Source organism: Lonchura striata, chromosome 30, assembly GCF_050655825.1.
Source record: "Lonchura striata isolate lonStrDom1 chromosome 30, ASM5065582v1, whole genome shotgun sequence".
In the NCBI taxonomy this organism is placed as follows: Eukaryota; Metazoa; Chordata; class Aves; order Passeriformes; family Estrildidae; genus Lonchura; species Lonchura striata.
In genome coordinates, this window is record NC_140732.1 from 7,117,306 (window position 1) to 7,137,561 (window position 20,256).

General features: G+C 66.0%; 2 protein-coding genes across 5 annotated transcripts; both read left to right on the top strand.

Moving 5' to 3' along the window:
* Window positions 1-47: 47 nt before the first annotated feature.
* Window positions 48-3,554, top strand: PET100 (PET100 cytochrome c oxidase chaperone). Of its 3 annotated transcripts, none has more exons than XM_085563167.1 (5): window positions 48-192; window positions 1,239-1,325; window positions 1,651-1,683; window positions 2,279-2,382; window positions 2,440-3,554. In XM_085563167.1, the coding sequence occupies exons 1-4, from the start codon at window positions 79-81 to the stop codon at window positions 2,336-2,338; spliced, it is 294 nt and encodes a 97-aa protein (XP_085419293.1). In that variant the 5' UTR covers window positions 48-78; the 3' UTR covers window positions 2,339-2,382; window positions 2,440-3,554. The 3 variants fall into 3 exon arrangements, with proteins under 3 accessions (XP_085419293.1, XP_085419294.1, XP_085419292.1); XM_085563168.1 differs by having other exon boundaries at window positions 2,279-2,349; window positions 2,445-3,554; XM_085563166.1 differs by having other exon boundaries at window positions 2,279-3,554.
* A 10,992-nt stretch (window positions 3,555-14,546) lies between these two features.
* On the top strand, window positions 14,547-18,900 carry TRAPPC5 (trafficking protein particle complex subunit 5). Of its 2 annotated transcripts, XM_085563296.1 has the most exons (3): window positions 14,547-14,629; window positions 16,950-17,507; window positions 17,571-18,900. In XM_085563296.1, exons 2-3 carry the CDS (start codon window positions 16,956-16,958, stop codon window positions 17,583-17,585), a joined length of 567 nt encoding a protein of 188 aa, XP_085419422.1. In that variant the 5' UTR covers window positions 14,547-14,629; window positions 16,950-16,955; the 3' UTR covers window positions 17,586-18,900. The 2 variants fall into 2 exon arrangements, with proteins under 2 accessions (XP_085419422.1, XP_085419421.1); XM_085563295.1 differs by having other exon boundaries at window positions 14,548-14,629; window positions 16,950-18,900.
* Window positions 18,901-20,256: the final 1,356 nt, after the last annotated feature.

A 20,256-nucleotide genomic window follows, 5' to 3' on the forward strand; every position in this document is an offset into this window, starting at 1 on the left:
ACTCCTTCCCGCCCTCCCTTCTGATTGGTGCGACTCGCTTTGGGTCCGCCCCTCGCAGCGGCGCTGTCAGCCAATAGAATGCGGCGGTGCTGGAGGTGTGGCCAATGGGTGTCAGCGGTGTTGCGGGGTTGGCGGAGCCGGAAGCGCGGGGGGCCTGGAGGAGTCATGGGGGTGAAGCTGGAGATCCTGAGGGTGAGGGGGGAGGGGAAAATGGGGATGGGAAACGGGAATGGGGATGGGAAAATGGGGATGGGAATGGGAAAATGGGGATGGGGATGGGAAAATGGGGATGGGGGATGGGGATGGGGATGGGAAAATGGGGATGGGGGATGGGGATGGGGATGGGAAAATGGGGATGGGGATGGGAAAATGGGGATGGGGAATGGGAAAATGGGGATGGGGATGGGAAAATGGGGATGGGAAAATGGGGATGGGGGATGGGAAAATGGGGATGGGGGATGGGGATGGGGATGGGGATGGGAAAATGGGGATGGGGATGGGAAAATGGGGATGGGGGATGGGGATGGGGATGGGAAAATGGGGATGGGGATGGGAAAATGGGGATGGGGATGGGGATGGGGATGGGAAAATGGGGATGGGGATGGGAAAATGGGAATGGGAAAATGGGGATGGGGATGGGAAAATGGGGATGGGAAAATGGGGATGGGGGATGGGGATGGGGATGGGAATGGGGATGGGAATGGGAAAATGGGGATGGGGATGGGAAAATGGGGATGGGGATGGGAAAATGGGGATGGGAATGGGGATGGGGATGGGAAAATGGGAATGGGGATGGGAAAATGGGAATGGGGATGGGGGTGGGGATGGGAAAATGGGAATGGGAATGGGAAAATGGGAATGGGAATGGGAAAATGGGAATGGGAATGGGGATGGGAAAATGGGAATGGGGATGGGGATGGGAAAATGGGAATGGGAATGGGGGTGGGGATGGGAAAATGGGAATGGGAATGGGAAAATGGGAATGGGGATGGGAAAATGGGAATGGGGATGGGGATGGGAATGGGAAAATGGGAATGGGAATGGGGATGGGAAAATGGGAATGGGGATGGGAAAATGGGAATGGGGATGGGGGTGGGGATGGGAAAATGGGGATGGGAATGGGAAAATGGGAATGGGGATGGGGATGGGGATGGGAATGGGAACAGGAATATGGGAATAGGAACAGGTGACACAGGTGACACAGGTGACACTCGGGTGACCCAGCTGTGCTCCCCCAGATGTGCGTGTACCTGTCCTTCCCCGTCGCCGTGTTCTGGGTCTCCAACCAGGCCGAGCTCTTCCAGCGGCACGTGATCGACAGGAAGGTGGGCACGGACCCCTGGGGACACCTGGGACACACCTGGGTACAACTGGGACACACCTGGGGACAGCTGGGGACAGCTGGGACACACCTGGGGACAGCTGGGACACACCTGGGGACAGCTGGGGACACACCTGGGTACAACTGGGACACACCTGGGTCACCTGGGGACAGCTGGGACACACCTGGGGACAGCTGGGACACACCTGGGTCACCTGGGGACAGCTGGGGACACCTGGGGACACACCTGAGGACAGCTGGGGACACACCTGGGCACACCTGTCCCCGCTGTCCTCGCTGTCCCCTCCCCTGAGCCGCTGTCTTTGCAGAGGGAGATTTTCCCGCCGGACACGCCGGAACGGGTGAGAGCACAGCGTCCCCAAATGTCCCCAAATGTCCCTGTCAGTGTCCCCAATGTCCCACTCAGTGTCCCTGTCCCTGTCCCTCACTGTCCCTGTTCCCTCAGTGTCTCTGTCCCCTCAGTGTCCCCTCCCTGTCCCCGTTCCCTCACTCTCCCTGTCCCACACTGTCCCTTTCCCCTCCCTGTCCCCTCCCTGTCCCTGTCCCCTCCCTGTCCCTGTCCCCTCCCTGTCCCTTTCCCCTCACTGTCCCTTTCCCCTCACTGTCCCTGTCCCCTCCCTGTCCCTGTCCCCTCCCTGTTCCTGTCCCTGTCCCCTCAGTGTCCCTGTCCCCTCAGTGTCCCTGTCCCCTCCCTGTCCCTGTCCCCTCCCTGTCCCCTCCCTGTCCCTGTCCCCTCAGTGTCCCTGTCCCTGTCCCCTCCCTGTCCCTGTCCCCTCAGTGTCCCTGTCCCCTCCCTGTCCCCTCCCTGTCCCTGTCCCCTCAGTGTCCCTGTCCCCTCCCTGTCCCCTCCCTGTCCCTGTCCCCTCAGTGTCCCTGTCCCCTCACTGTCCCCGTCCCCGTCCCCTCAGTGTCCCCTCCCTGTCCCTGTCCCCTCAGCGCCAGGCCATGGCTGAGCTGAAGCAGCGGCTGCAGGAGAGGAGGGGGACACAGGCGTGAGGGGACAGAGGGGACACACGGCCACCCACGGGACACACGGCCACCTCCAGGACACACGGCTACCCGTGGGACACACGGCCACCCGCGGGACACATGGCCACCTCCAGGACACACGGCCACCCGCGGGACACGGCGGTGACAACGGGGACACGGTGACAGCGGGGACACACGGCCACCTGCAGGACACACGGCCACCTGCAGGATGCAGCAGTGACAGCGAGGACACGGTGGCAGCGAGGACACGGCGGTGGCAACAGGGACACGGTGACAGCAAGGACACGGTGGTGACAGTGAGGACATGGCAGTGACAACAAGGACACGGTGGTGGCAGCGGGGACATGGTGACAACGAGGACACAGCGGTGACAACAGGGACACGGCGGTGACACCAAGGACACAGCGGTGACACTGAGGACATGGCGGTGGCAGCAAGGACACGGCGGTGACAGCAGGGACGTGGCATTGCTGTGACACCGGCGCCGTGGCGGTGACACGGGACACGCCTGGCACTGCCCTGTCACCGTGGGCACACGGTGACACCGGTGCCAGGCACGCGCTGGTGACAGAGGGGACAGGGACAGCCCCGGTGTCACCGCTGTGATTGTTGGTGACAGTGCAGCCCCGGTGTCACCGCTGTGATTGTTGGTGACAGTGCAGCCCTGGTGTCTCTGCTGTGATTGTTGGTGACAGTGCAGCCCCGGTGTCACCGCTGTGATTGTTGGTGGCAGTGACAGCCCTGGTGTCACCGCTGTGACCTCGGTGACGGTGACAGCCCTGGTGTCACTGCTGTGACTTTGGTGACAGGGACAGCCCTGGTGTCACCGCTGTGATTGTTGGTGACAGTGACAGCCCCGGTGTCACCGCTGTGATTGTTGGTGACAGTGCAGCCCCAGTGTCACCGCTGTGATTGTTGGTGACGGTGACAGCACCGGTGTCACCGCTGTGACTTTGGTGACAGTGACAGTCCTGGTGTCACCGCTGTGACCGTCGGTGACACGTGTGTGACACGTGTGTGACGTGCCAGGGGACACGTGGCACTCCCGGCTGTCCCCACCCCAATAAACAGCGCTGGCACCGCCCACGGGGTGTCCCCAAGGTGTCCCCAAAGTGTTCCCGGGGTGTCCCCAGGGTGGCACTGCCACCCCTCAGTGCCACCCTTGTGTCCCTCGGTGTCCCCTGGTGCCACCCCCACGGGCGTCCAGTGTCCCTTAATGTCACCTGAGTGCTGCCAGCGTCTCTCGGTGCCACCCTCAGTGCCACCCCCGGAGGTGTCGGTGTCACCTCCCCTGCCCAGTGCCACCCTCAGTGCCACCCCCATGTCCCCAATGCCCCCTAATGCCACCCCCAGAGGTGTCGGTGCCACCCCCCCTGCCCGGTGCCACCCTCAGTGCCACCCCCAGAGGTGTCAGTGTCACCCTGGTGCCATCCCCAGTGTCACCCAGTGCCACCCCCGTGTCCCCAGGGTCCCCAGAGGTGCCACCCCCAGAGGTGTCAGTGTCACCCTGGTGCCATCCCCAGTGTCACCCCCTGCCCAGTGCCACCCCCGTGTCCCCAGGGTCCCCAGAGGTGCCCCCTAATGCCACCCCCAGAGGTGTTGGTGCCACCCCCGGTGCCACCTCCTGCCTGGTGCCACCCTCAGTGCCACCCCAGAGGTGTCAGTGCCACCTCCCCTGCCCAGTGCCACCCTTGGTGCCACCCCCAGAGGTGCCGGTGCCACCTCCCCTGCCCGGTGCCACCCTCAGTGCCACCTCCGTGTCCCCAAGGTCCCCCCTGGTGCCCCCCCGTGTCCCCGCGCTGTGCCAGGCCCATTGCTCGGGGTTTATTGGGGACACAGCGGGCGAGGGGTGGGCACGGGGTGCCAGGGGGGTCCGGGAGGGTGCCAGGGGGTCCGGGGGGTATTTGGGGGTGCCAGGGGGTCCCGGGGGGTGCCAGGGGGTCCGGGGGGTATTTGGGGGTCCCGGGAGTGTGCCAGGGGGTCTGGGATGTATTTGGGGGTGCCAGGGGGTCCCGGGGGGTGCCAGGGGTCCTGGGGAGTGCCAGGAGTCCTGGGGGTGTGCCAGGGGGTCCAGGGTGGTCCCGGGGCTTTCAGTCCTGCGGGCAGAGCGGGGAGGGGCACTCGCGGGGTGCCCCCAGCCCTGGGGGTGCCCCCGGTGCCCACCCTGGGTGCCCCCCTGAGCCCCCTCCCCAAATTCCTGGGTGTCTCACAGAGCACCCGGTGCCCATCCCCGTGCCCAGCCCCGTGCCCTCCCGTTGCCCACCTGCACAACCCCCAAGTCAAAACGCCCCCAGTGCCCTCCCGGTGCCCCCCAGTGCCCGGTGCCCCCCGACCCAAAACCCCCCCGGTACCCGCCCGGTGCCCCCCAGTAACCCCCGGTACCTTCCCGGTGCCCACCTGCGTGCCCCCGAGCCAAAGCCCCCTGGGTACCCCTTGTACCGCCCGGTACCCCCGGTGCCCACCTGCCCAATCCCGAAGCCGAAGCCCCCCCAGTACCCTGGTGCCCCGTGCCCACCTGCGTGCCCCCCGAGCTGAAGCCCCCCGGTACCCCCGGTGCCCGGTACCCCCCCGGTACCCCGGTACCCCCGGTGCCCAGTACCCCCCTGGTACCCCCGGTACCCCCGGTGCCCGGTGCCCACCTGCGCGCCCCTGAGCCGAAGCCCCCTGGTGCCCCCTGTATCCCCCGGTACCCCCCAGTACCCCCGGTGCCCCCGGTGCCCGGTACCCCCCCGGTGTCCCTGTACCCCCGGTGCCCGGTGCCCACCTGCGTTTCCCCCGAGCTGAAGCCCCTCTGGTACCCCCGGTACCCCCCGGTACGCCCCGGTACCCCCGGTGCCCCCGGTGCCCGGTACCCCCCAGTACCCCCGGTGCCCCCGGTGCCCCCCGTGCCCACCTGCGTGCCCCCCGAGCCGAAGCCCCCCAGTTTTCCTGTACCCCCCGGTACCCCCGGTGCCCCCGGTGCCCAGTACCCCCCCGATACCCCGGTGCCCCCGGTGCCCGGTACCCCCCCGGTGCCCGGTACCCCCCAGTACCCCCGGTACCCCCCGGTGCCCGGTGCCCACCTGCGTGCCCCCCGAGCCGAAGCCGGGCAGGCGGGGCACCGGCAGCCGCTGCTCGTCCATCCTGCGGCCCTGCGAGCTGGCCACCATGTCCAGCAGCGAGGCCAGCTCGGGGGGTGGCACCGTGCCCCCCGCGCCTGCGGGCACCGCCGTCACCGGGGGCACCGGGGGTGACGGGGCACCCATGGGCACCGGGGGCACCGGGGGTGACGGGGCACCCGGGGGCACCGGGGGTGACGGGGGTGACGGGGGCACCGGGGTGACAGGGGCACTGGGAGCACCCATGGGCACCGGGGGTACCGGGGGTGACGGGCGCTGGGGGCACCGGGGGTGCCAGGGGTGACAGGGGCATCGGGGGTGACAGGGGCACCCATGGGCTCCGGGGTAACCGGGGGTGACAGGGGATACCGGGGCACTGGGGGCACCCATGGGCGCCGGGGGCACCGGGGCTGACGGAGGTGACAGGGGCATTGGGGTGCCGGGGGGCACCAGGGTGCCGGGGGCACCCATGGGCGCCGGGGGTACCGGGAGCACCGAGGGTCACCGGGGGCGTCCCCAGCACCCACCCAGCCCCTGCCCCGCCCCCCTCGTGTCCCCAGACTCGTGTCACCCGTGCCACCCGTGCCACCCGTGCCACCCGTGCCTCGTGTCCCCCCCGTGTCCCTCACCCGTGCCGCCCCCCGGTGTCCGGCTGTCCCCCCCGTGCCCCGGTGTGTCCCCGCTGTCCCGGTGTCCCACTCATGTCCCCCGGTGTCCCCCCGGTGTCCCCATGTCCCCCCGTGTCCCGGTGTCCCCCCGCTGTCCCGGTGTCCCGGTGTCCCAGTGTCCCGGTGTCCCCCCGGTGTCCCCCCCGCTGTCCCCCTGTCTCCCGGTGTCCCGCTGTCTCCCCCGTGTCCCCCCGGTGTCCCCCCGCTGTCCCGGTGTCCCGCTGTCCCCCCGTGTCCCCCCGGTGTCCCGCTGTCCCCCCGTGTCCCGCTGTCCCCCCGGTGTCCCCCCGGTGTCCCGCTGTCCCCCCGGTGTCCCGGTGTCCCCCCGGTGTCCCGCTGTCCCGCTGTCCCGCTGTCCCGGTGTCCCCCCGTGTCCCCCCGCTGTCCCGGTGTCCCCTCGGTGTCCCCCCGGTGTCCTGGTGTCCCGGTGTCCCGCTGTCCCCCTGTCCCCCTGTCCCGCTGTCCCCCCGGTGTCCCGGTGTCCCCCCGCTGTCCCGGTGTCCCGCTGTCCCCCGGTGTCCCCCCGGTGTCCCGGGGTCCCGGTGTCCCGGTGTCCCCCCGCTGTCCCGGGGTCCCGGTGTCCCCCGGTGTCCCCCCGCTGTCCCGGTGTCCCCTCGGTGTCCCCCCGGTGTCCCGGTGTCCCGGTGTCCCCCCGCTGTCCCGGTGTCCCGGTGTCCCGCTGTCCCCCGGTTTCCCGCTGTCCCGGTGTCCCGGTGTCCCGGTGTCCCGGTGTCCCGGGGTCCCGGTGCCGCTCACCGCCGCCCCCGCCGAGGCTGCAGCGCTGCTCGTCCATGCGCGTGCCCTGCACGGAGCTCAGCAGCGAGAAGAACCCCTCCTGTTCGGGGGACCCCCCCTGTTCGGGGGACCCCCCCTGTGGGGACCCCCCCTCTGGGGACCCCCCCTGCGGGACACGGGGTCAGGGACCCCCCAAAAACAGGGACCCCAAAAACGGGGAACCCCGAAACTGAGAAACCCCCGAAACTGAGAAACCCCCCAAAACGGGGAACTCCAAAAACGGGGAACCCCAAAACGGGGAACCCCCCCAAAAACGGGGAACCCCAAAACTGAGAACCCCTCCTGTTCGAGGGACCGCCCCTGCGGGACACAGGGTCAGGGACACCCCAAAAACGGGGAACCCCAAAACGGGGAACCCTTCCTGTTCGGGGGACCCCCCCTCTGGGGACCCCCCTTCAGGGGACCCCCCCTGCGGGACACGGGGTCAGGGACCCCCAAAAACAGGGACCCCAAAAACGGGGACCCCAAAACTGAGAACCCCCCAAAACGGGGAACCCCAAAAACGGGGAACCCCTCCTGTTCGGGGGACCCCCCCTCTGGGGACCACCCCTGCGGGACACGGGGTCAGGGACCCCAAAAACGGGGAACCCCGAAACAGAGAAACCCCCGAAACTGAGAAACCCCCGAAACTGAGAACCCCCCAAAAACGGGGAACCCCAAAACGGGGAACCCCAAAACAGGGAACTCCAAAACTGAGAATCCCCCCCAAAAACGGGGAACCCCTCCTGTTCGGGGGACCCCCCCACCAAGGACCCCCCGTGCACCCCGAAAACCCCGCGGGGATACCCCAAAAATCCCCCCGGGATACCCCTGCACCCCCAAAATCCCCCGAGATACTCCAAAAGCCCCCCGGGATACCCCCGAACCCCCAAAACCCCCCCGACACCAAAACCTCTCCAGGGTACCCCAAAACCTCTCCAGGACCCCCAAAACCCCCCCGGGATACCCCAAAAAGCCCCCGTGGGTCCCCCCGAGCCCCCCAAACCCCCCCAGGGGTACCCCCAGACCCCCCAAACCCCACCCGGGGTCCCCCCTGTGCCCCCCCCCGAACCCCCAAAACGCCCCCACGGGTACTTCAAACCCCAAACCCCACCCAGGGGTGCCCCCGAACTCCCAAACCCCACCCGGGGGTGCCCTCGGACCCCCCTGTGCCCCCCGGATCCCCTAGACTCCACCCGTGGGTCCCCCTGTGCCCCCCAAACCCCACCCAGGGGTCCCCCTGTGCCCCCCCCCGGACCCCCAAAACGCCCCCACGGGTACCCCAGACCCCAAATCCCCACCCAGGGGTCCCCCCCGAACTCCCAAATCCCCACCCGGGGTCCCCCCGGACCCCCCAAATCCCACCCGTGGGTCCCCCTGTATCCCCGGACCCCCCAAACCCCACCCGTGGGTCCCCCAGCCCCCCTAAACCCCACCCGTGAGTCACCCTGTGCCCCCCAAACCCCACCCGTGGGTCCCCCTGTTCCCCCCCTCCGGACCCCCAAAACGCCCCCACGGGTACCCCAGACCCCAAACCCCACCCAGGGGTGCCCCCGAACTCCCAAATCCCCACCCGGGGTCCCCCCGGACCCCCCAAACCCCACCCAGGGGTCCCCCCGGATCACCCAAACCCCACCCGTGGGTCCCCCAGACCCCCCAAACCCCACCCGTGGGTCCCCCCGGAACCCCCAAACCCCACCCAGGGGTCCCCCCCGAACTCCCAAACCCCACCCGTGGGTCCCCCTGTGCCCCCCTGTGCCCCCCCAAACCCCACCCGTGGGTCCCCCTGTGCCCCCCGGACCCCCCAAACCCCACCCGTGGGTCCCCCAGACCCCGCAAACCCCACCCGTGGGTCCCCCAGACCCCCCAAACCCCACCCGGGGCTCCCCCTGTGTTCCCCGTGCCCCACCCGTGGGTCCCCCAGACCCCCCAAACCCCACCCCGGGGTCCCCCCGTGGTCCCCGTGCCCCACCCGTGGGTGCCCCCGCGCCCCACCCGTGTCCCCCCTCACCGCGGCGCGCTCGGGCTCGGTGCCCCCCGGGGCCGCCATGGCGGGTGGGGGCAGCGGCCACGCGGGGCTTCTTATCCCGGCGGGGACACGGACACGGGGGGACACGGGGACACGGGGGGGTTTGGGGAGGGGACAGCGGGGGAGGACACGGGTGGGCGGGGGGACACGGGGACACGGGGGGGCACGGGAGAGACACGGGGGGGGACATGGACACGGGGGGACACGGGGACACGGGGGGGTTTGGGGAGGGGACAGCGGGGGAGGACACGGGGACACGGGGGGGACACGGGGGACACGGGGGACACGGGAGGGGACACGGGGGACACGGGGGACACGGGAGGGGACACGGGGGACACGGGGACGGGAGTTTGGAGGAGGGGTCACGGGGGATGTTGGAGGGGGACACGGGGAGGGGACACGGGGATGGACACGGGTGGGCGGGGGGGCACGGAGGGACACGGTGACACGGGGGGGACACGGGGGACACGGGGGGGACACGGGTGGGTGGGGGGACACAGGGGGACACGGAGGGGGACACGGGTGGACGGGGGGGGACACGGGGACACGGGGGGGGACACGGGAGAGACACGGAGGGACACGGGGGGGGACATGGACACGGGGGGGACACGGGGGGGTTTTGGGGAGGGGACAGCGGGGGAGGACACGGGTGGGCGGGGGGGACACAGGGGGACACGGGGGGGGACACGGGGAGACACGGGGGGGGACACGGGAGGGGACATGGACACGGGGACACGGGGGGGTTTTGGGGAGGGGACACGGGGTGGGACACGGGTGGGCGGGGGGACACGGGGGGGACACGGGAGAGACACGGTGGGGGACACGGGAGGGGACATGGACACGGGGGGGACACGGGTGGGCGGGGGGGACACGGGAGGGACACGTGAGGGACACGAGGGGACACGGGTGGGGACAGTGGGGATGGACACGGGGACACGGGGGGACACGAAATGGACATTCGGTGACACGGGGGGACACGGGGGGACACGGGTGGGGACAGTGGGGATGGACACGGGGACAGGGGGGACACGAAATGGACATTCGGTGACACGGGGGGACACGGGTGGGGACAGTGGGGATGGACACGGGGACACGGGGGGACACGAAATGGACATTCGGTGACACGGGGGGGACACGGGGCCGGGGGATTTTGGGGAGGGGACACGGGTGGGGACACGAGGGACGATGGGAGCGCGGGGAGGGCACCCATGGGTGCTGCGTGTGTGCAACAGCGGCCGGGGAGGGGGGGGGTTCCGTGGGTGCTGTGTGGTGTCCATGAGGCTCCCGTGGGTGCTGTGGGGTCCCCGTGGGTGCTGTGGGGTCACCATGGGGGCTGTGGGTGCTGTGGGGTGCCCGTGGTGTTCCCGTGGGTGCTGTGGGGTTCGGCGGGTGCTGTGGGTGCTCTAGGGTCCCCGTGGGTGCTGTGGGGTCTCCATAGGGGCTGTGGATGCTGTGGGGTTCCCGTGGGTGCTGTGGGGTCACCATGGGTGCTGTGGGGTCACCATGGGGGCTGTGGGTGCTGTGGGGTTCCCGTGGGTGCTGTGGGGTCACCATGGGTGCTGTGGGGTCCCCGTGGGTGCTATGGGGTTCCCGTGGGTGCTGTGGGGTTCCGTGGGTGCTGTGGGTTCTGTGAGGTTCCCGTGGGTGCTGTGGGGTCACCATGGGGACCCCGTGGGTGCTGTGGGGTCCCCGTGGGTGCTGTGGGGTTCCCGTGGGTGCTGTGGGGTCCCCGTGGGTGCTATGGGGTTCCCGTGGGTGCTGTGGGGTCCCCGTGGGTGCTATGAGGTTCCCGTGGGTGCTGTGGGGTCACCATGGGTGCTGTGGGGTCCCCGTGGGTGCTGTGGGGCTCCCGTGGGTGCTGTGGGGTCACCATGGATGCTGTGGGGTTCCGTGGGTGCTGTGGGTTCTGTGAGGTTCCCGTGGGTGCTGAGTGCTGGGGGGGGTGCTGTGGGGTTCCGTGGGTGCTGTGGGGTCCCCGTGGGTGCTGTGGGTGCTATAGGGACCCCGTGGGTGCTGTGGGGTCACCATGGGTGCTATGGGGTTCCCGTGGGTGCTGTGGGGTCACCATGGGTGCTATGAGGTTCCCGTGGGTGCTGTGGGTGCTGTAGGGACCCCGTGGGTGCTGTGGGGTCTCCACAGGGGCTGTGAGCTTCCCGTGGGTGCTGTGAGGTCTCCATGGGTGCTGTGGGTGCTGTACGGTTCCCGTGGGTGCTGTGGGGTTCCGTGGGTGCTGTGGGTTCTGTGAGGTTCCCGTGGGTGCTGTGGGGTCACCATGGGTGCTATGGGGTTCCCGTGGGTGCTGTGGGGTCTCCACAAGGTTCCCGTGGGTGCTGTGGGATCACCATGGGTGCTGTGGGGTTCCGTGGGTGCTGTGAGGTTCCGTGGGTGCTGTGGGGTCCCCGTGGGTGCTTGGGGTCTCCATGGGGTTCCCATGGGTGCTGTGGGGTCACCATGGTTGCTGTGGGTGCTGTAGGGTTCCCGTGGGTGCTGTGGTGTTCTCGTGGGTGCTGTAGGGTTCCTGTGGGTGCTGTGGGGTCTCCGTAGGTGCTATGAGGTTCCCGTGGGTGCTGTGGGTGCTATAGGGACACGGTGGGTGCTGTGGGGTTCCGTGGGTGCTGTGGGTTCTGTAGGGTCTCCACGAGGTTCCCGTGGGTGCTGTAGGGTCACCATGGGTGCTGTGGGGTCGCCGTGGGTGCTATGGGGTTCCCGTGGGTGCTGTGGGGTCCCCGTGGGTGCTATGAGGTTCCCGTGGGTGCTGTGGGTGCTATAGGGACCCCGTGGGTGCTATGGGGTTCCCGTGGGTGCTATGAGGTTCCCGTGGGTGCTGTGGGTGCTATAGGGACCCCGTGGGTGCTGTGGGGTCCCCGTGGGTGCTATGAGGTTCCCGTGGGTGCTGTGGGTGCTATAGGGACCCCGTGGGTGCTATGGGGTTCCCGTGGGTGCTGTGGGGTCACCATGGGTGCTATGAGGTTCCCGTGGGTGCTGTGGGTGCTATGGGGTTCCCGTGGGTGCTGTGGGGTCACCATGGGTGCTATGAGGTTCCCGTGGGTGCTGTGGGTGCTATGGGGTTCCCGTGGGTGCTGTGGGGTCCCCGTGGGTGCTATGAGGTTCCCGTGGGTGCTGTGGGTGCTGTGGGGTTCCCGTGGGTGCTGTGGGGTTCCCGTGGGTGCTGTAGGGTCTCCACGAGGTTCCCGTGGGTGCTGTGGGATCGCCGTGTCCCCCCCCCGTGTCCCCAATGTCCCCACCCGTGTCCCCCCGTGTCCCCAGTGTCCCCCCGTGTCCCCAGTGTCCCCCCGTGTCCCCCCGTGTCCCCCCGTGTCCCCCCCGTGTCCCCCCCCCGTGTCCCCAATCCCCCCTGGCAGCCGCGCGCAATTAACGAAATGGCGCTTAATGAATTACACGCGTCAGCGGTGCCCATTAACGAATTGCACCCATCAACGGTAGCTCTTAATTAATTACACCCATCCACCGCGGCCGTTAATTAATTGCACCCATCCACCATGGCTCTTAATTAATTACACCCATCAACCCCCCCCCGCCCCGCGGGGACATTGGGGACATCGGGGGGAAATTGAGAAGGACACTGGGGTGGCACTGGGTGACACTGGGTGACACTGGGGGACTTTGGGGTGGCACTGGGTGACACTGAGGGGACACTGGGGGGACACTGGGGGACATTGGGGTGGCACTGGGGTGGCACTGGGGGACATTGGGGTGGCACTGGGTGACACTGGGGGACACTGGGGGACATTGGGGACACTGGGGTGGCACTGGGGTGGCACTGAGGGGACACTGGGGGACACTGGGGTGGCACTGGGGGGACAGTTGGGGACATTGGAGGGACACTGGGTGGTACTGGGGTGGCACTGGGGACACTGGGGTGGCACTGGGGGACACTGAGGGGACACTTGGGACACTGAGGGGACACTGGGGACACTGGGGTGGCACTGGGTGACACTGAGGGGACACTGAGGGGACACTGGGGACACTGGGGTGGCACTGGGTGACACTGGGGGACACTGAGGGACATTGGGGTGGCACTGCGGTGGCATTGGGTGACACTGGGTGACACTGGGGGGACACTGGGGGACATTGGGGTGGCACTGCGGTGGCATTGGGTGACACTGGGTGACACTGGGGGGACACTGGGGGACATTGGGGTGGCACTGCGGTGGCATTGGGTGACACTGGGGGACTCTGGGGACATTGGAGGGACACTGGGGGACACTGGGGTGGCACTGGGTGACACTGAGGGGACACTGGGGGACATTGGGGTGGCACTGGGTGGCACTGGGTGACACTGAGGGGACACTGGGGGACATTGGGGTGGCACTGGGGGGACAGTTGGGGACATTGGAGGGACACTCGGTGGTACTGGGGTGGCACTGGGGACACTGGGGTGGCACTGGGGGACACTGAGGGACACTGAGGGGACACTGGGGACACTGGGGACACTGGGCAGTTGGGGACAATGGTGGGACATTGGGGGACACTGGGGTGGCACTGGGGGACACTGGGGGACACTGAGGGACATTGGGGACATTGGGGACACTGGGGGGACACTGGGGGACACTGAGGGACATTGGGGACACTGGGGGGACACTGGGGGACATCACGGGTGGCTCTGTCCCTCTGTCCCCCCCCCTTGTCCCGGGTGTCCCCCTGGGAAGGGGGGGGGGTGGCACGGCAGTGACGTCAGCGACGACCGTGACGTCACCGCTGGCGCGCGCCCCTCCCCCAGCCCAGCTGGCCCCGGGGGGGGGAGGGGCGGGGGGCCCTGGTGCCACCAGATGTCCCCAAATGTCCCCCCGTGTCCCCAAATGTCCCCAAATGTCCCCAATGTCCCCCAATGTCCCCAGTGTCCCCAATGTCCCCGATGTCCCCAGTGTCCCCCAATGTCCCCAATGTCCCCAATGTCCCCAATGTCCCCAGTGTCCCCAATGTCCCCAGTGTCCCCAGTGTCCCCAATGTCCCCAATGTCCCCAATGTCCCCAGTGTCCCCTATGTCCCCAATGTCCCCAGTGTCCCCAATCCCCCAATGTCCCCAATGTCCCCAGTGTCCCCGATGTCCCCTCACTGTCCCCAGTGTCCCCATGTCCCCAGTGTCCCCATGTCCCCAATGTCCCCAATGTCCCCAGTGTCCCCAATGTCCCACCCTGTCCCTGTCCCCAGTGTCCCCAGTGTCCCCAATGTCCCCAGTGTCCCCAATGTCCCCAATGTCCCCAGTGTCCCCAATGTCCCCAATGTCCCAGTGTCCCCAATGTCCCCCAATGTCCCCAGTGTCCCCACTGTCTCCAGTGTCCCCAGTGTCCCCAGTGTCCCCAATCCCCCAATGTCCCCAATGTCCCCAGTGTCCCCACTGTCCCCAAAGTCCCCAGTGTCCCCAGTGTCCCCAGTGTCCCCAGTGTCCCCAATGTCCCCAATGTCCCCAGTGTCCCCAATGTCCCCAGTGTCCCCAATGTCCCAGTGTCCCCAATGTCCCCAAATATCCCCCCGTGTCCCCCCCAATGTCCCCCCCGTGTCCCGGGGGCGTATCCCCATCTAGAAGCTCGCGGGGGGCGTGGCCTAGACGAGATGGGCGTGGCCTGCCATGGAAGGGGCGTGGCCCTACCCCAGCCCCGCCCCCAGCCACCCAGGCCCCGCCCCCCCCCCCGCGCTTTGCGGCCGCCTCGCGGCGCTTTGCGGCGTCCGGCGGCGCTTTACGGCAGAGCGGGCCGGTGGCTGCCAGGTCGGTCCCGGGGGTCCCGGGGGGTCCCGGGGGGGATCCCGGGGGGGTTTTGGGGTCTCTTGGGGTCTCCCGTCCCTCCCTCTGTGCTCCCGGGCCCGTCCCGCCGCCTCCCGCTGCTCCTCAGGGCGCTGCCGCGGGCCCGCGCGGCCCCAGCGCTGCGGAGGGGCCGGGACCCCTCAGAGACCCCCCGGGACCCCCCCAAATACCCGGGACCCCTCAGGGACCCCCCGGGACCCCCCCAAATACCCGGGACCCCTCAGAGACCCCCCCCAAATACCGGGACCCCTCAGAGACCCCCCGGGACCCCTCAGAGACCCCCCCAAATACCCGGGACCCCTCAGAGACCCCCCGGGACTCCTCAGAGACCCCCCCAAATACCCGGGACCCCTCAGAGACCCCCCCAAATACCCGGGACCCCTCAGAGACCCCCCGGGACTCCTCAGAGACCCCCCCAAATACCCGGGACCCCTCAGAGACCCCCCGGGACCCCTCAGAGACCCCCCCCAAATACCGGGACCCCTCAGAGACCCCCCGGGACCCCTCAGAGACCCCCCCAAATACCCGGGACCCCTCAGAGACCCCCCGGGACTCCTCAGAGACCCCCCCAAATACCCGGGACCCCTCAGAGACCCCCCCAAATACCGGGACCCCTCAGAGACCCCCCGGGACCCCTCAGAGACCCCCCCAAATACCCGGGACCCCTCAGAGACCCCCCGGGACTCCTCAGAGACCCCCCCAAATACCCGGGACCCCTCAGAGACCCCCCCCAAATACCGGGACCCCTCAGAGACCCCCCCAAATACCCGGGACCCCTCAGAGACCCCCCCCAAATACCGGGACCCCTCAGAGACCCCCCGGGACCCCTCAGAGACCCCCCCCAAATACCCGGGACCCCTCAGAGACCCCCCCAAATACCCGGGACCCCTCAGAGACCCCCCCCAAATACCCGGGACCCCTCAGAGACCCCCCCAAATACCCGGGACCCCTCAGAGACCCCCCCCAAATACCCGGGACCCCTCAGAGACCCCCCCCAAATACCCGGGACCCCTCAGAGACCCCCCCAAATACCCGGGACCCCTCAGAGACCCCCCCCAAATACCCGGGACCCCTCAGAGACCCCCCCCAAATACCCGGGACCCCTCAGAGACCCCCCCAAATACCCGGGACCCCTCAGAGACCCCCCGGGACCCCCCCAATACCCGGGACCACTCAGAGACCCCCCCCAAATACCCGGGACCCCTCAGAGATCCCCACAAATACCGGGACCCCTCAGAGACCCCCCCCAAATACCCGGGACCCCTCAGAGACCCCCCCAAATACCCGGGACCCCTCAGAGACCCCCCCCCAAATACCCGGGACCCCTCAGAGACCCCCCCCAAATACCCGGGACCCCTCAGAGACCCCCCCCAAATACCCGGGACACCTCAGGGACCCCCCCAGACCTTCCCCAAACCCCCTCAGACCCTCGCAAAACCCCCTCAGACCCTCCCCAAATCCCCCCCAGACCCTGCCTAAACCCCCAGACCCTCCTTAAGCTGTCTCAGACCTTTCCTAAACCCCTCAGGCCTCACCAGAACTCCCCCAGACCCCCCAAAACCCTCCTTAAACCCCCTGAGACCCTTCCTAAACCCCCACACGCCTCCCCAAAATTCCCTCAGATCCCTGCAGACATGCCTTAAACCCTTGAGACCCTCTCAAAACCCCCTCAAATCCCTCTCGGACCCTCCCAAAACCCCCTCAGACCCTCCCAAAACCCCCCCAGATTCCCCCAGACCCTCCTTAAACATCCTCAGACCCTTCCTAAACCCCCTCAGATCCTCCCAAAACCCTCTCTAAACTCTCTCAAACCCCTCAGACCCTCCCTAAACCCCCTCAGACCCTCCCAAAACCCTCTCTAAACTCTCTCAAACCCCCTCAGACCCTCTCAAAACCCCCTCAGACCCTCCCAAAACCCCCTCAGCTCCTTCAATCCCCCTCAAACCTCCCCCCATGTCCCCCCAGGCCGCCATGGACTCCCGTTTCACCCGCGGCAAGTCGCCGGTGCTGGAGCGGGCGCTGGGCCGGCCCAAAATCCTTGATGTCCCCCAATGTCCCCCCGTGTCCCCTGTGTCCCCCTGACCCCCGTGTCCCCTCCTGTCCCCCCCAGGCCACCATGGACTCCCGTTTCACCCGCGGCAAGTCGCCGGTGCTGGAGCGGGCGCTGGGCCGGCCGCGCTCCGAGCTCTCCCTGCCCAAAATCCCCAAAATCCCCAAAATCCCCCGTGTCCAATCCATGTCCCCTGTGTCCCCCTGACCCCCGTGTCCCCCCATGTCCCCCCAGGCCGCCATGGACTCCCGTTTCACCCGCGGCAAGTCGCCGGTGCTGGAGCGGGCGCTGGGCCGGCCGCGCTCCGAGCTCTCCCTGGCCGCCTTCGCGCTGCTCTTCTCGGAGCTGGTGCAGTACTGCCAGCGCCGCGTGGCCTCGGTGGCCGAGCTGCAGGCCCGGCTGGCCCAGCTGGGCCAGCACGTGGGGCTGCGGGCCCTGGACGCTCTGGTGGCCCGCGAGAGGCCCGGGAGGCGCGAGACCAAGGTGCTGGGGGTGCTGCTGTTCGTCAAGGGGCCGCTGTGGCGGGCGCTGTTCGGGCGCGAGGCCGACAAGCTGGAGCAGGCCAACGACGACGAGCGCACGTTCTACGTGATCGAGCGGGAGCCGCTGGTGAACACCTTCGTGTCGGTGCCGCGCGAGAACAGCTCCCTGAACTGCGCCGCCTTCGCCGCCGGCCTGCTGGAGGCCGTGCTGGGCGCCGCCGGCTTCCCCGCCCGCGTCAGCGCCCACTGGCACAAGGGCACCACCCTCATGATCAAGTTCGACGAGGCCGTCATCGCCCGCGACAAGAGCCTGGAGGGGCGATGAGGCGCGGGGGGACATGGGGTGGGGACATGGGGACACGGGGACAAGAGCCTGGAGGGGCGATGAGGCGCTGGGAGAAGGGGACACGGGGTGGGGACGGGCTGGAAAAGGGTGGGGACACGGGGACAGGGCGTGGGGACATGGGGACACGGGGACAAGAGCCTGGAGGAATGATGAGACGTGGGGACATGGGGACACGGGGTGGGGACAGACTGGAAGAGGGTGGGGACACGGGGACAAGAGCCTGGAGGGGCGATGAGGCGCGGGGGGACATGGGGACACGGGGTGGGGACACGGGGACACAGGGACAAGAGCCTGGAGGGGCATTGAGACGAAGCCTGGAAACTGGTGGGGACATGGGGTCACAGGCTGGGGACAGCCTGGAAAAGGGTGGGGACAGGCTGGAGGGACACGGGGACATGGGGACAGGCTGGAAAAGGGTGGGGACATGGGGACAAGAGCCTGGAGGGGTGATGAGACGTGGGGACATGGGGACACGGGGTGGGGACAGGCTGGAAAAGGGTGGGGACATGGGGACAAGAGCCTGGAGGGGTGATGAGACGTGGGGACATGGGGACAGGGGTTGGGGACAGCCTGGACAGGGACAGGGACAGCTTGGCCGTGTCACACGGGGACATGGGACAGGGACATGGGACAGGGACACGGGACAGGGACAGGGATGGGGACATGGGGACAGGGACATGGGACAGGGACACGGGGACATGGGGACAGGGACAGGGACATGGGACAGGGATAGGGACACGGGGACAGGGACAGGGACAGGGATGGGGACATGGGGACAGGGACATGGGGACATGGGGACAGGGACAGGGATGGGGACAGCCTGGCCGTGTGTCACTCACCATCCCTCGTGGGATGTCCTCCCTGTCCCTGCTCGGTGTCACCGTGTGTGACGAGGCCACCAGAGGACATTGTCACCTCCCTCAGGGCCACGTCCGGTGTCGCCACATGTGACAGGGTGGCCTTGGGGACATCCCAGCCCCGTGTCCCTCACTGTCCCCAGGGTGGCCTTGGGGACATCCCAGCCCCGTGTCCCTCACTGTCCCCAGGGTGGCCTTGGGGACATCCCAGCCCCGTGTCCCTCACTGTCCCCAGGGTGGCCTTGGGGACATCACAGATCCGTGTCCCTCACTGAACTTGGGGACATCCCAGCCCCGTGTCCCTCACTGTCCCATGGTGGCCTTGGGGACATCCCAGCCCCGTGTCCCTCACTGTCCCATGGTGGCCTTGGGGACATCCCAGCCCCGTGTCCCTCACGTCCCATGGTGGCCTTGGGGACATCCCAGCCCCGTGTCCCTCACTGTCCCATGGTGGCCTTGGGGACATCGGTGTCACCATAAACGTCTTTGTCCCTCCCGTGGCCTCGGCTCTTCTTCGCCTTGGGGACATTTTGGGGTGGCCTTGGGGACATCGGGCTGGCCTTCGGGTTTTTTTTGGGTTTTGTTTGGGTTTTTTTGGTTTTTCTTGGTGGGCTTTTTGTTCTTTTTATGGTTGTTTGTTTTTCGGGGTTTTTTTTGGGGTTTTGTGTGTTTTTTGTTCTTTTTTTGGTTTTTTTTTGGGGATTTTTGGGGTTTTATTGGGGTTTTTAGGGTTTTTTTGTTCTTTTTATGGGTGTTTTTTGGGTTTGATTTGGTTTTTTGGGGGTTTTTTTAAGGGTTTTTTCTTCTTTTTTAGGTTTTTTTATTTGGTTTTTGTGAGGTTTTTTTGGTGGGTTTTTTGTCCTTTTTTACAGATTCTCTTTTTTGTTTTTTTCTGGTTTTTATTTGTTTTTTTAGGGGGTTTTGGTGGTTTTTTGTTCTTTTTTAGTTTTCTTTTTGTTTGTTTTTTGGGTTTTATTTCGTTGTTTAGGTTTTTTTGTGGGATTTTTGTGCTTTTTTGGGGTTTTTTGGGTTTTATTTGGGTTTTTTGGGGGGCTATTTTGTTTTGGGGTTTTTTAGGGTTTTTTTGATGTTTTTGGTTGGTTGGTTGGGTTTTGGGGCTTTTTTAGGCTTTTTTGGGGTATTTTTGAATATGTTTTGGTTGATTGGTTTGGGGTGGTTTTTTTTGTTGTTGTTTTTGGGGCTTTTTTTGGGATATTTTTCGGGTTTTTTGGGTAATTTTGGATGAGTTTTGGTTGATTGTTTGAGGTGGTTTTTATTATTTTTGGGGCTTTTTTTAGGGTTTTTGGGGAGTTTTTTGGGGTAATTTTGGATGAGTTTTGGTTGATTGAGGTGGTTTTTATTGTTATTTTTGGGGCTTTTTTAGGCTTTTTTGGGGGTTTTTTGGGATATTTTTGGGTGTATTTTGGTTGATTGGCTTGGGGTGGTTTTTATTGTTGTTTTCGGGGCTTTTTTTAGGGTTTTCTGGGGTATTTTTGGATGAGTTTTGGTTGCTTGAGATGTTTCTTTGTTGTTTTCGGGGCTTTTTTTAGGGTTTTTTGGGGTATTTTTGGATGAGTTTTTGTTGATTCTGATCTTTCTTTGTTGTTTTTGGGGCTTTTTTTAGGGTTTTCTGGGGTATTTTTGGATGAGTTTTTGTTGATTCTGATGTTTCTTTGTTGTTTTTGGGGCTTTTTTTAGGGTTTTTTGGGGTATTTTTGGATGAGTTTTTATTGATTCTGATGTTTCTTTGTTGTTTTTGGGGCTTTTTTTAGGGTTTTCTGGGGTATTTTTGGATGAGTTTTGGTTGCTTGAGATGTTTGTTGTTTTTGGGGACTTTTTTAGGGTTTTTTGATGGC

Bases quoted from the DNA above. Each gene is read 5' to 3' on its own strand.
- TRAPPC5 (XM_085563296.1), top strand. From the start codon at position 16,956: ATGGACTCCCGTTTCACCCGCGGCAAGTCGCCGGTGCTGGAGCGGGCG.
- PET100 (XM_085563166.1), top strand. From the start codon at position 79: ATGCGGCGGTGCTGGAGGTGTGGCCAATGGGTGTCAGCGGTGTTGCGG. The intron at 193-1,238 runs GTGAGGGGGGAG...GTGCTCCCCCAG, and splicing joins TGAAGCTGGAGATCCTGAGG to ATGTGCGTGTACCTGTCCTT. The intron at 1,684-2,278 runs GTGAGAGCACAG...CTGTCCCCTCAG, and splicing joins CGCCGGACACGCCGGAACGG to CGCCAGGCCATGGCTGAGCT.